The 14,704-nt window shown below is 45.2% G+C and overlaps 1 protein-coding gene across 2 annotated transcripts in view; it reads left to right on the plus strand.

Moving 5' to 3' along the window:
• Positions 1–6,215: 6,215 nt before the first annotated feature.
• The window catches only part of Cd109 (CD109 molecule), a 101,223-nt gene continuing 92,734 nt past the window's right edge, over positions 6,216–14,704 (plus strand). For both annotated transcript variants that reach the window (XM_005073758.4, XM_021229342.2), the window contains exons 1-2: positions 6,216–6,681; positions 7,764–7,936. In XM_005073758.4, the coding sequence (XP_005073815.1) occupies positions 6,611–6,681; positions 7,764–7,936 (244 nt within the window). In that variant the 5' untranslated portion in view covers positions 6,216–6,610. The remainder of the gene's footprint in view (positions 6,682–7,763; positions 7,937–14,704) is intronic.

Genomic DNA, 14,704 nt, shown 5'->3' on the forward strand with positions numbered 1-14,704 from the left:
ATCTTCTCTCTCTCTCTCTCTCTCTCTCTCTCTCTCTCTCTCTCTCTCTCTCTCTCTCTCTCTCTCTCTCTCATCTTATCTCTCAGCTCTGCACGGGTTGGTTACCTCTCACCCCCCTTTGCCTCCCTGTCCACCAATAAACTCCACATGGGATTGTTGAGTCACAGTTTGTGTTTTGTTATTGGATAAACCTAGACATTTTAACAACATTGGTTCCCTGGCTGGGAACCTAGACATTTTAACAACAGTCAGTAGGTGGAATCGTGTAGCTTCTGTAACAGTATTACATTGAGGCATAGAAGCCAATTTATCAGCCAAATATTTCCTTCAGAAAGAAATCCTGGCAAATTTTGATGACTCCTGAGATGTTGAAGAAATATGGAGTTAATTCTTGATTTGAGTAGGGAGCGGGCTTGAATCATTAGAGGCAGTCTAGGATTGGAGTCCAGCTTAATATGGGCCTCAACTAGGTTGGGTAACAAATTAACAACATAAAGTCTGTCAGAGAATAAGTTAAATGAATCTTGAATAGTGTCTAATGCAAGAACAACAGCAAACAGTTCCTTAAATTGTGCTGACCCCTCAACTGACTTTATGGGCACTGGCTCTTTACCATGTTCTAAGGGAGGGTAAATGACTAAAGAATCCCCCAGGCACCCCCGTTAGTAAACACGGTAAGAAAGCCAGGGTTGGGTTGAGGTTAAAAAAATCTGGGGGGCCTCCACTCTAACCTAGAGAAGGAGCTCATCCATTTGTGAGGACCACAGTGACAATCAACTTTACCCAGAAACCCCTCAAGAGCCATAACAATCCTGCTATTGTTTCTCTGAAGCCAGGTGAAATCTGTTGTCTTAAAGGGAGTTACAATAAGATGAGGTTCTACGCCAAACAGCCGGACAGAGGTGTCCCTGGCCTTAACAATGCAATCAGCAATCTGATTGGTTATTGAATAGACTCTGGGGGCACCACCAATAGAGAGGTGAACCCAGTGTAAGGGCTCACCCTCTTGTGCTAACAAGGCAGTACATAAAGTTTCCCCAGGAAAAACATAAAGGGTGAGGGGCAAGAGGATCATACCTCCTTAAGGTTGCTGTGTCTATGGCCTGTTGAACTTTACTTAAAATCTGTAAATGATCATCAGATAGAATTATCTGTGAGGAGAGATCATGACCTTTTAGGAGGTCAAATAAAGGAGCCAATTCCTCAGTAGTTATAGAAATCCAGGGCCTCAGCCAATTAATTTCCCCCAATGTCTTTTGGAGCTGGGGCAAGGTATAAGAAAGAATCCTGAATGTGAAGTTGGGGTTTAACAGGAGAGACAGTATCAAGAGATAACATGGAACCCAAAATCTTAAAAGGAGGACTGGTCTGAATCTTTCCAGGAGCCACCTTAAAATCATTGGCCTCTAATATGGCAAGACCTTTGGCAGTAGGATCTTGGAGGTCAGATGGGTTGGAACAATCCAAAATAATATCATCTATATAAATATAGAATAATATATTAGGATGACCAATCAAGGAAGAAAAAATATGTAACATATAATACTGACAAATAGGAGGGCTATTGCCATGCCCTGGGGTAGGACGGTTCATTTAAATCTTAGATCTGGCCTGCAAAAATTTGTTGAAGGCATGGAAAAGGCAAATTTTTCTACATCATCCGGATGTAATGGGATAGAGAAAAAAACAATCCTTAATATCAATAATAGTTAAATAATGGGTGTTGGGAATGGCTGCAAACCAGGGGAGTCCCCTTTGTGGGGTCCCAAAAGGTATCAACCTCTCATTTATTTTTCTCAAATCATGTAAAAGCCTCTCAAGAGCCATTAGACCTTTTTTTCTTTTTCTTTCTTTTTTAAATAACAAAACCCAGGTAATTCCAGAGGCTCGTTGAAGGCCAGTAGAGAACTGGTCAGTGCTGCCCGAAAACATGCCAAAGTTAATTAGGACCACAGGGCGGCCTTTCTGATTTCATTCTGCCTGGATGCGACATTTATCCTGAAAAAATGTGCTCCACTTCAGAAACATGGATCCAGGAAGCACTGCCCTGCAAGTTCCTTCCAATCCTGGGTTTGGGCTAAGCCCTGAAGGATAGTCTCCACCCAGAGGAATTAGGTCTGTCCTCTGAGAAGGCCTCTTTGAATTCCTTTAAATCATGTGCTTCCCAGGGTACCAGGCAGCCCGGCGGTTACCATCAGGGTTAACATCGACAGGAAAAAGACTGGTCATTTCTCCCCCAGAAGCATCCTCCCCACAGTAAGGCGGTGGTGCAGGGGGGTTCCGGAAATGATTAGAAGGGGGACCTGGAAGCTGCATGACCTTAGACTGCCAAGGAGCACTTTCAAAAGAGTCTAGGGATGGATACAGAGGTGGTGTGAGGGACTAGGATTTGGCTTTGGTTTTTCCTGAGTTTCTTTATCTCCTTTTGTCCCTTCCTGGATTGGGGCTTCACTTTTCTTCCTAGGGGGTCGAGGGGGGGAAGCAACTCTTTAAGGCAGGCACTATTGGGAGGGTCCCCAGAGGGGGAATCTCTCCCTTTTCCACCTGAGCTCTCTTAATTAGGGTTTCAACCTCATCCCAAGTATCCCAATCAAGAAGATTACTCTCTGGCAGCCAGGGAGCAATCTTGAGCAAATAGCCCCAGGCCTGGAGAGCCTGGTTATCAGAAAGATTAAGGCCTCTCCTTTTAAGTAGGACCCATAAAAATTCTAGGGTAGGGTTAGATTTGGACAAAGACTGCCCCATAATTTATGGGGGTACACTCACCCGCAGACCGACTGGCCCGTCAGTGTACTTCCGTTCCTCACACCATCTCTGCAGGGTCCTCCCTGCAGGTAGAGCAGGGGAAGGGCCGGTCCAGCCGGCCTCTTCCCAGGGGGCTGAGCGGGATGGTGAGTGTTGACGACTCAGACTCTCCCCCCATTAGTTACCAGGGAGAAAAAAACCACACTGAGTCAGGAGTCTGTGGAAGCAGGATCTTGATTTATTCCAACACACAGGAATTTATATAGGACTGAGGTAGGGGATGGGAATCTTGGGATAGGTGACGTGAGGAGTTAAGGGCCAATAGTATTCCACCAAGCAGGCAGGTAGCTAGGCAGGGGGCAGTCTTGCATCAGATCTGGCTGAGTCACCGCCACAGGGAGGCTACAGGTTAGAGACAGGTCGCTAAACTCCAGCCAAGCTCAGGAGGTTACACTGGGCCTCACATCGGAGCCCAAAACTCAAGTCAGGCTCAGGAGCTTACACTGGGCCTCACATCCAAGCCTTTCTTAGGCCCAAAACAGGATGTGTCACAAAGTCAAAAATTATTTAGGAAAAATGAGAAAATTGTTAATGAATGACACACAGGAAGAAGGCAAGAAGTTAAATAAACGAAAGGTAAAAGAAGAGGAGGAATGTAGAAGGGAAAAGAACAGAGAAAGAAAAAACCCCACGGTTTCCCAGGAGTTTGAAAGAAAAATTGAATACATTTAAGGGGAAATAAAAAATAGAAATGAGAGGGCTTTTGTATTTGTTCTTGTTTGACAGGATTTTTCTAGCTCTGGCTGTCCTAGAACTCTCTCAGTAGACCAGGCTGGCCTTAACTTCAGAGATCCACCTGCCTCTGCCTACCAAGTGCTGGGATTAAAGGGGTGTGCCACTATACCCAGTTGAGAGGAATTTTTAAAACAGTAAGATAAAGTCAAAATATAGCAGAAGAGGGGAAAAGTGGCAAAGCAGAAATAAAGGAAGAAGAAAAAAGATTGCTTAGCAATGAGAAAAATGTGCGCACATCGTATATAAGTGTTCGATGAGGAATAAAAAACAACACATGGCTTTTGAAATGTAACAGCCAGGGAGCAAGTGGGGAAAGGGCAGGACTGGACAGCTTGCATCTGGTCCTTGGACCATGGAGACTGTGCTAGATGCTCTGGGTGGGGGAGAGGGAGTGGATCTTGTCTTTCCCATGGCTTGTGCTGCTGTTGAGTCTGTACTGGACGGATGCCCAACGTCTGTCAGAGCCGTGCTCACTTAGGTAGTTTCCCTTCCATGAGTCAGGGCCTCTGTAGCTTTGCATTCTCTCATCCTCTCATCAGACAAGCTGGGTGGCTGATGTTTTATATAACTGGGAATTGTCTCGAGCGTGTTAGGATGTGGGACTGAACCTCAGCACTGAGGATGGTGCAGGTGGAGGGCCTGGCCCCACGCTTGCAAGACCTTCCTGCCAAGTGCTGATCCCCACACACATCTGGAGGGCTGCTCCTCAGAGCTCTTGGGTCTACGGTGATGCAAGGTGGTTTCCTCTGTCCTCCTGACCCAACAACGGGGGAATCATGTCTCACTGACTCTGGGGACCGTGAGCATCTCTTGCTTAGGAATGCCCATCTTTTCACCTGGGCTGTGTTGGTTGCCTTTGGGATGGGATTTCTCCTTTTCCTCATGTTGCCGAATGTAGGTGCTCTGCCAGGCTTTTAAATTTTATTTTTAGTTTTTTAACTTTTCATCTTTCTGTCACCAAGTTTTTGAATTTCTGAAATTTTTCTTAATTTTTTTCTCCCTCCCCCTTTTCTTGGAGTAGAGTCTATTCTTCCTCACAACAGGGTTGATGCCTACATTTCTGTGAGGCTTAGTCTGTTGGCAAATGTGTATTGTAAGGAGGAAGACATAAACCTGGAGATTATATTAACTTAAAGTCTGCACAGTTGCAATAAACCCTTTGGTCCTAACCCTTTCTATGAATCTTGGTTTTTTTTTTTTTCTTTTTTTTTCAAGACACAGTTTCTCTGTATTGCTTTGGAGGCTGACCTAGAACTCATAGTGATCCACCTGCCTCCCCTCCTCTCCCCCGTGCTAAGATTAAAGGCATGCACCACCACCCACTAGCTCTATGAATCTTGGAATGCAACATTATCTGCTCAGAGTTTGGAGTCTCTGGCTGCATACTTTGTCCACTACTATGAACTGGAGAGTCCTGGAGACTCTCTGTGGACGACTGTCTGCAGATGAGAGGATAAATGGCAGTTCCCACCCAGGGCTGAGTCGACTTCCACATCTTGCTGTGGTTCTCTCACACAGCGGAGTATGGCAAATACAGATTTAGAACTTGGCTCATTGTCCGCACTTGAACCTGCTCCTCCTCCCTGTACTAGGGAGGTGAGGAGACCAGCCCAGGAGCCAGCTGCACCCCAGGACACAGTCAGACACTTCTCACCATACCCGAGTCCTGCTAACACAGGAAGATGACCACTAACAATAGGCTGCCCTTAGAACAGGACACAAGGGCCATCTTCAGACGTTCGGTAGGGTGAGCGAGGGTGGGGACAGGAAAGGGAGGAAAGCAATTCCTGTGCTCCTACACCCTCACTTGGTCCAGGTACCGCCTCCCCACTTTTAGCTATGCCCACATTAGCTCTTTGCTTGACGTTTCTCTAGGTTCATTTTGCCCCCAACTCGACCGTCACCATAAAAAAAAATCCCCTTTTGGAATGAGAAAGTTCAAGTCCTCAGGCACTGAATGTGCCTGTTTTCTTAGTCTTTGGCAGTAGCCCGCTTTTATGGGGTAGCCATGGTGAAACCTGAGTCATCTCAAGAGAGGGATGGGGCCAAGTAGGGTGTCAGGGAAGCAGAAAACCTGGGCTCAGAAGAGCAGGGAATCAGTAACTGCTGGGGAGCAGCGCCCCTGGACACCTTCATTCTCTGCGCAGCCTTTCTCTCCTGACCCTAATCGTATTCTGACAAACTCTTACAAACTCAGGAGTCTAGTGAGGACTTTCCGTAGAAAAAGTGTTTAGCAACAGCTATAAGGGTACAAGCATCTTCCCAAGCAGTTCAGCTGCTTCTAAGTTCCAGGCGGCATCAGCTAACTTTTTGCTTGTGCCGGAATGTCCCCCAACCCATGCCTTTTTTTTTTTTTAATAAAAATTAGGTTCTGGGGTCACACTCAAGACTAGGTGCCCTATTTTAAAGAAAGGTCCCCTTTCTTACAGGGGAGAGTATACCTCAATTTTTATCTTAAGAAAAAAAGTTTTTCTCTGTTCTTATATATTAATATACATTAAATACCAATATATACTTACCGGTGTGTGTGTGTGTGTGTGTGTGTGTGTGTGTGTGTGTGTGTGTGTGTATGTCCAGGCAGGCGCGCGCTTGCCATTTCCCTAAACTTCTGACTCATCGTCTGGAGGACAATGATTGATTTTTTTCCACTTCACATAGCTGCTATGAATTGCTGCTCACAAGGATGGGCCTGTTTATTCACTCCGGGCATCTCTGGTAGAGCGCTAGAGTAAACAACCCCCGGTTCCCGGTGGCCGAGGAAGTGGGCGCCCACTGTTCTCCCCGGGAGCAGGGAAGGTGGGGCCAGGTTGTGGCCACCGCGTGCGGAGACCGCTTTTCTCAGCCACCGGACAGGCGACGTTAGCCAGGGAGAAGCAAGAAGCGCCATTGTGATGCAGCGGGATGGGTGGAGCCATCAAGTCTCAATTTAGATCTCTCTGCTTTTAGGCGCGCCCATTTCAGATTGCTAAACCCTGGTGCGAAGTGGGGGAAGAGGCAGGCAGGAGGTGGCCAGCCACACCCCGCAGGGCGCACACTCGGTGGGCTGCAGACCCCGCGGGCAGACGCCGAGATGCGCAGTCCGAACCTCCTGAGTGCTGCCCACCTTCTCTGCGTGTGCGCGACCGCGCTGGCCGCCCCGGGGTAGGAGTGCGGGCCGGAGGGCGCGGGCGCAGGGGACACGGGGACGCGGGGACGCGCGGCCTGCGGGACCCATCAGGGGGCTTTCTTTAGAATCCTTCTGCTGTGACAACTTGTCCAAGAACGCCGCCGTCCTAGCTTCAGTCCATGTTGCTCTGCCTTTTGCCTCTCAATTTGTTGGTCCTAAATAACGTGCCTCTTTTTTTTTTTTTCCAACCAGAGACTTCTTTTTCTTTTCTAAACAGAATGTTTCTGGTGACACGGCCAGTGTGACTGAGGTGACCGGAGAGTGCCATATCAGAGATTGTAGGAAGGTGAACAAGAATTAGATAGTATAAAGTACTCCGTTTCTAAAGTGTTTTTTTTCCTTCAGCGAAGAAAATTACTTTTATTAATTATTATTATTATTACTACTACAGGGAGTTCATTTGTAGCTCAGGCTGGCCTAGGGACCCTGGGCAGTCCTCCTGCCTCACTGGCCCCTTGAGTGTCAGGGTGTTAGAAGTCTAGGTGTGCACCACCACGCCCAGCCTCTTTGGGGTACTTACTTAAGATGCTTACTAACCTGGAGATTCCGTTGCTGGCATTTATTTTCAGAGGGTGATTTCAATCATCCCCCTCCCCGCCTTGGGTGGAAAGGGCAAGCACGAAGATCTGAGCAGGCAAGATCCTAATTCTAGGTGTGTGTGTGTGTGTGTGTGTGTGTGTGTGTGTGTGTGTGTGTGTGTACGCGCGCACGTGCGTGCGCGCGCGCGCGTGGAGATGAAGCCGTCAGTCTCTGAAGAGACTGGCACTCTGCAGTGACTTCTGCATGCTTTCTCTTCCTCTTCAGCTCCTGTGCATTTGAGCTGTTACAGGACTTGTGTCTTCTGCAGCACTTCAGGGCACTACTCAAAAGCAGCGACACCATTTTAGTTGTAATTACTGTGGTGGAGTAGTGTGGAGACCTCAGTCTTCCAGAGAGTGGGGACAGTGGAGGTGTGCTGGAGGAGGGAGGGGGAACTGTGGTCGGGCTGTAAAATAAATGAATAAATTTAATTAATAATTTAAAACCTTTGATTTTTCTTTTGTTGGTAACTCTTTAGGTCCCGCTTTCTGCTGACAGCCCCAGGGATCATCAGGCCCGGAGCAAATGTGACAGTTGGCGTAGAGCTTCTGGAACATGGCCCCCCACAGATCACTGTAAAGGCTCAGGTGTTAAAGAAGGCTTCCAACAGAACGGTCCCCGTCCTAGAAGCAGAAGGAATCTTTGAAAGAGGTAAGATAAACTGGACAGTCTTACAGCCATAGTTGGAATATGGTAACAGAGCCATGGGTATAGCAGAGGAACACAAGTTTCCAGAGAGCCCGTTTGATTCTCAGACCTGTGAAGTCTGAAGTTGTCCTCGAGTGTTTGACCAGGTGCACAAAGATGTTCCTTCACATCTCATCTCCTGCGACTGCAGGGGAACAACATCCGGCGCAGTCCACGTGGGGGGTGATTGTGGGTCAGGCCTGAAATGGTGCTTGCCACCATTGTGCATGGACAGACAGACAGAAAGGAGGCTGGGAAATGCAGGCGAGAGCCGTGGGCAGATCTAAATGCTTGTCTCACGTATGGCCAAGCTTAATGGGTGCAGTGGATTTTACTAAATAAGCCAGTGGGACGGAAAAGAAGAGTGACACAATCCCGCTTTGTGGAATAGTAGAGCAAGAAACCCCCCATAACTTAAAATGATGTGAGTGCGTGGGAAAAGGATCAGCTATTTATAAAAAGAACCAATGCCTTTTGTTTGGTCCAGGGTTATATTGGGCCCAGGAGTGTCCTTTTTTTTTTTTTTCAGTGTTAAGGGAAAATTAAATCTAGGGTTTATTCATTAATATACAACATATTTTTTCATTAAAATGAAATTAATTATGTTTTTTTTCTGGTTACAATAACACTCTGCCCAGTGAGTGAAACTTAGTAAGTGTTGTCAGTAAAGGTAATGTACTCTAATAAGCCATGCCCTGGCATCCAAATATAAACACTGTTAACTAAAAGTATATGTATACCGGAAACAGGTGTAAGTTCCTCTATTCAGTTCTTTCTTTCTTTCTTCCCTTCTTTCTAAATACTGTGAGAATACATAATGCAGGGTGGATGGGATTCCACAGTAGTTCTTTCTATAAAAATGTCCCCTTTACCAGTATAGAAAACGAATGAGATTAAAGTTTATGGCTATCTGTGACTCTTTCTCTACAGGAGTTTGACTGGCTGAATGGGGAAATTTAAGCTGGGAATTCAGAAGAGGGTTACATGTGCTGGGGCTAGGCTGTTGTGTGTGTGTGTGTGTGTGTGTGAGTTCACATGTGTGCATGAACAACCCATGAGTCATTGCTCAGGGGCTATCCACCTTGTGTTTGAGAAAGGATCAATCACAGACCTGGAGCTCGCTGATGATATTGTTGTGATTCTAAAGAGGTCACTTAACTGTTCCGAGCAGCAGATTCCTCATCAGTGCAACAGAGGTAATGCAAGTTAAAATCTTTTAGTATGTAGTTCTACTACACGTTAGTTATACAATAGCTGCTAGTGTTAGTAGTGATAGCCCTAAAGAGGCAGGCATAGGAAGCAAGACCTTCCATACTGGGGACAAACCTGAATTTCTATTATTGGATTTACTATTTCTGAAAGTGAACAAACCTTTGTTTATGGTAGTAACCAAAGAAACCTTGGAACATGTATCAAATCGAAGGAGATGTCTTAAGCAGTTTTACCTTCTTTATTTATTCATCAAGAATGAATGGTTTTGATGGCTATTTCCCTGGAATGCACAGGACCAGAAGAACATGAATGATTTGACAAATATTTGGGCCTTGCTTGGACATTTACACACTCTTTTTTTGATTATTATTATTATTCTTATTTAAATTAGAAACAAGCTTTGTTTTACATGTCAATCCCAGTTCTCTCTCCCTCCCCTCCTCCCCTGCCCCCACTGACCCCCAATCCCATCCCCTGTCATTCACACACTCTTTGGTAGTATTGAGGCATCTGTGCTGGCCTGCCTTTGGAGTTCTGACGGGCTACACCCTCACCTGCAGCCACTAAGGGCACCACCTGTGCCTGTTCACTCTGTTCCCTTTTAAAAGGGCCCCACCCACCTCCCATCCCTCTCTCTTTTCCTCCCTCTCTCTGTATGTCTGTTCCTTTCTCTCTCACTCTGCCTCTCTTTCCTCTCTCCCGCTGCTCCTGTCCTCAGAGGTTGGTCTCCCCCTCCTCTTTCTCCTTTTTACATTCCTTTTCCCCATTTTAATTGAACTCTGCTGCATGGTGTCTTTCTCTCTAATGCTGCTTTTTTTTTCTTTTTTTTAAATTACAACACTCTTATTTCATTTTGAAGACTTACTTACGTTTTATTTTGTGTATGAGTGTTTGCCTGCATGTTTGTATGCGTACCATGTACATACAGTGCTTGAGGGGGCCAGTAGAGGGCATCAGATCTCCTGGAAGTGGTGCTACAGACAGGAGTGGTTCTGGAAATTGAACCCGGGTCCTCTGGGAGAGCCGTCAGCTCTCTTAATTGCTGAGCCATCTCGCCAGGCCCCCGCTCTTACTTTAGAATTCTGCTCTTTCTTACACTTTATCACTTTCTCCTCTATAACAAATAGCAACTGCACTAGGGATTTATATTATGGCTTGTTTTTCTTTCTTTTTTTGTTTTTGAGGAGCATCCCCCATATGTTCAATCTTAGATTGGAAGACCCTAGACCAGAAGGGATCTTTAAAAAGGAAAGTGGGAAAATGCTGCTTTCCCCACCCCGTGCCTCTTGCTTTTGCTGACTTGTCAGGCCATTGAAAGCTCACGTTGCTGGGGGTACTCCCCCTCTTTGAAAGGAGAGTCTTCCTTTACAGTCAGTCTGTTCATTGTTCTCAGATGCTTCCTGTAAGATCAGGGCTTGCGGATGAAGACATTCCTGCCTCCTTTCCCTCACATCCTTTGCTTTATCTGCCTTCTGCAGTTGTGACCTCATGCAGACTGACGAGGACTTGTAGATCTGCAGGGCCCTAATCGTTATAGAATTGTGTTTCAGTTTTCCTGTTACATACACTCAAACACGTTCAGTTTTGGTCTGAAAAGTTCATCAATTTCCTCATGGAGAGGTTTCAATAAGGTTATCATCTAGCAGAGCTATGGAAGGAGATGATTTTGAGTGATTAGAAAAATCTCTGGGCCAGGGCTGTGTGCCGCTGCCCAAGAGTGTACTTCTAGCTTAATTTGCTTCAGAAGTATTATCACTGCTATTAACAGATTCAGCTTATAAAATGGGGCTAATTTTAATTTTTTGGTGGGTTTTATTTTAATTTTTTTTCTGTGTGTGTGTTTTGAGACAGGTCACATCTGTCCCAGGCTGGCCTTGAACTCATTATGTAGCTGGGGTTAGCATGAATTTCCGATCCTCCTGCATCTGCTTTCCAAGTGTTAGGCTTATGGGCATCTGCCAACAAGCCCTATAACAAGAACATACCTTGGGCTGGAGAGATGGCTCAGAGCTTAAGAACAGCGTTTGCTCTTCCTGAGTTCAATTCCCAGCAACCACATGGTGGCTCACGACCATCTACAATGAGATCTGTGCCCTCTTCTGGCATGCAGGTATACATGTAGGCAAAACACAGTGTATCTAATAAATAAATAAATATTAAAACAAAACTCACAAGAACAAACTTAACACAGGCAGAAGAGTAAGGTTTTTTTCCCCCCCATGGAATGATTTATTTATGTTTGACATACATGGGGGTGGTCTGATTATGTGTGTGAATAGCAGTCCTTTAGAAAAGTGTTCCTTGTAAGCTTGTATGGAGCTCTGCCTTTTCAGTACATGATCTGGTTTCTTGCTTTTATCACCCTCATCTCTGCAGTCAATACAGCCGGGTTCATAATCTTGCTTTCTTTCTCTCTTTTTTTTTTTTTTTTTTTGGTTTTTTCGAGACAGGGTTTCTCTGTGGCTTTGGAGGCTGTCCTGGAACTCACTCGGTAGACCAGGCTGGTCTTGAACTCACAGTGATCCGCCTGCCTCTGCCTCCCGAGTGCTGGGATTAAAGGCATGCGCCACCAATGCCCGGCCTCTTGCTTTCTTTCTTATGCAGCTAGAGGTAGCTAGTTCCACAGACATAACTGACAGAACATAATGGGACCTCAGCAGGTTGGGCATGCCAGAGGAGAGAAGACTGGCATCTCTACTGTTGGCTCAAGTGTGAGTCTTCCTCTTCCCAAATGTCATTTCCTTTTCCAATCTGAACAGTTAGTTTAGGAGCTTCCACTGTTTTTTTCAAACAAGGATTACTTCAAATAACAAACAGTGATTCATTGTCACTAGTTCCATGTAAACCCGGTTTAAGAAAATGTCCTGAAATGGAGATGCCAACTGGAACATTTGGAAGCTCTGCCCGGGGATCTCTAGTGTGCAGAGGCACTATTTATTTATCTGGTCTGTTTGAGGCAGGGTCTCACTATATATCCCTGACTGTCCTGGAGCTCAGTGTGTACACCAGGCTGGCTTTGAACTCACAGAGCTCTTCCTGCCTCTGCTTCCTGAGTACTTGGATTAAAGGTGTGTGCTGCCTTGTCTACACTGTTTACTTTTTTGTGTTGCTTGAATCTTTGCCTTCCCTTTTAGATAATGGGACGAAATAGTATCCACATCTACGTCCTCTGATAACTTGCTTTTTGATTTTGTGCTAAATTCTTGGCTAATTCTCTTAGTAGGATCTGTTTAGTTTTTTTTTTTTAATAAGGAAAACTCTGGGGCTGGAGCGGTGGCTCAGCTGTTAAGAGAACTTGCTGCTTTTGCAGAGGCTCTGAGTTCTGTTCCCTGTACCACCCACATCGGGCAGCTCATAATCATCTGTAATTCTAGTTCCAGCGTATCTCACACCCTCTTCTGGACTCTGTGGGCAAGTATCTAAAGGATTGAAAATATAGAAATTGAAATATTAAAATTTCCCTTCCAAATAAGGTATTAGCTGGAAAATGAGAAAAAAATCATTCAGCCTAGTTATGAATGGTCATTTGCTGTCAAATATACCTTTCATCTGTGTAGATCAAGATCTGTCCCATGGGTTTTATGAAAGTACAGTAATTACTGTAGTGTGTAGGTGGATCCCAGGGCAGGTTTTTACAGGCAAGTTGTCAAGAAGAACTCAGTCTAAACCTGTAGTTACATGAGTGTAGATTCTTCATTTCTATATCTTCGCCATTGTGTGGGATAAATATTAGGAGGAGTAGATTCTGAGGGTAAAGGACCTAGATGTGCCTGGCCTTGGAGCCAGACTGTAAGGTTGCAGGTGTTGGCTACTCCATCTAATGTTTTTTGACTGTGGGGCTTGAGGACTGCAGCAGGCTTTAATTTCATCATCTGATAATAATGATTTCTGACTTAACATGGTTCTATGCTTGTTGTGAGGATTAAATAAAGATTTAAAGCACTTAGCAGAAAATAGTGGCTACTGTTCAAGAAAATAGCTACTGTTATTAGAGGAGAGTATCAGTAATTCATGTCCACGGTGATTATTACTCTCCTATTGAGATGACCCTGAACTTGGAGCTCTATAAAAGGCATTCATATCATGGGAATGGGAAAGCATATAGCATATTGAGTACTGTTTGCTTATAGTGTCAAGCACAAAGTGTTTAATTTTTACTACCCAATAAACTAGGCACTATTATGTTAATTTTGGAGACTGAAGCTAAGAGAGAACATTCAGCTTCCCTGACTTAAACAAGTCAGTTGGTGAGCCTGAACCTGAGGTTAGTTCTGTCTGGGTGCAGAGACTGGAGGAATATTGTATTTCCTTCCTCTAAATCATTTTCAGATTTGCAGTAGACTACAAATCATATGAAACTTAATGTGGATCTGAAGAACGGCAAGCTGGATTAGGCCTGGTGACACACACCTGAAGACTCAGCATGTATAAGGCTAAAGCAGAATGATAGAATTTGAGGCCAGTCTGGGCTACATACAGAGACTCTGTCCCAAAATAAAACAAAAACAATGACAGCAACAATCACAAAAGAATTGTAAGGTGAAATGCCACCTTTTCTCTGAATTTAATTATGTTCACTGTAGAGTTTTGGACTTGGAAGGCGACATCAGAGTTAAATCAACTCAATTACCTAATTTGTGGCTGAGGAGTGGCCGGGTGTCAGGGCCCTGCCCAAAGTCAAATTGCTCGCTGCTGGCAAAGCTGGAAATGGATCCTACTTCTCCAAATCTTCAGCCCAGCGTTCTCTCCGCTATCTTCTAGAAAACTCTCCTCACACATGCAGAAGCTGTGTCTGAGAACTAGGATGTGTTTACAAATGGCAATTCTTCCGATATGGAAGGAAAAAGTCTAGTGAAGTTTAAAAACCTGAGTGCTGTGCAGTGTCCTGCTCTAGCTCAGGGTGGAGTCGCTCTTGACAGACTGCTGAGAAACAGCCGGAGAGTTCCTCAGGGCATCTCAGACATCTAAATTCCATCTCCGTGTTTCTCAAGGGGTGAATTGCACTTAAGTGTAGATTCACAGCCACCTTTCAGACATGGCTAAGGTCCAGGTACCTTAGTCTCTTTCTCCACCATCTCAGATGATTCTCAGCAACATTAAGTGAGAACACCTAACCCTCTAGTGTCTCCCAAACTGACTTGACCGAGCTCTGGGAAGCCTGGGAGTGAGAGGCAAGTCCTTGCAGGCTTGATGACTCACCTGCTCTAAGAGAAGGCCCAGCCCGAATGTCTGTGCTTGCTTTTCAAGTCTCCCCCAACTCTAAGCACTGGTGTTAGTTTTCAGCGGTAAAATAACTAACATGTTTTGGGGTTTGATTGTGAATCAGTGATTGAATGGAGTTGAAAGTAAACACACTAATTCTTTAAACTTCAAGTTAAACATGCATTGCTCATCTAACACCGAATGAGTCACTGTTCTTATGACTCACTGGAGGGCTGTGGTGGAAATAGAAAGCAGGTCCTGTAAGAATCTGGGATGGGTTACTGTTGAGCCTTTGTGTTCTATTAAGCCGGCTTTGTA

The sequence above is a fragment of the Mesocricetus auratus genome, unplaced genomic scaffold (assembly GCF_017639785.1).
Source record: "Mesocricetus auratus isolate SY011 unplaced genomic scaffold, BCM_Maur_2.0 Super-Scaffold_100691, whole genome shotgun sequence".
NCBI classification, from domain to species: Eukaryota; Metazoa; Chordata; class Mammalia; order Rodentia; family Cricetidae; genus Mesocricetus; species Mesocricetus auratus.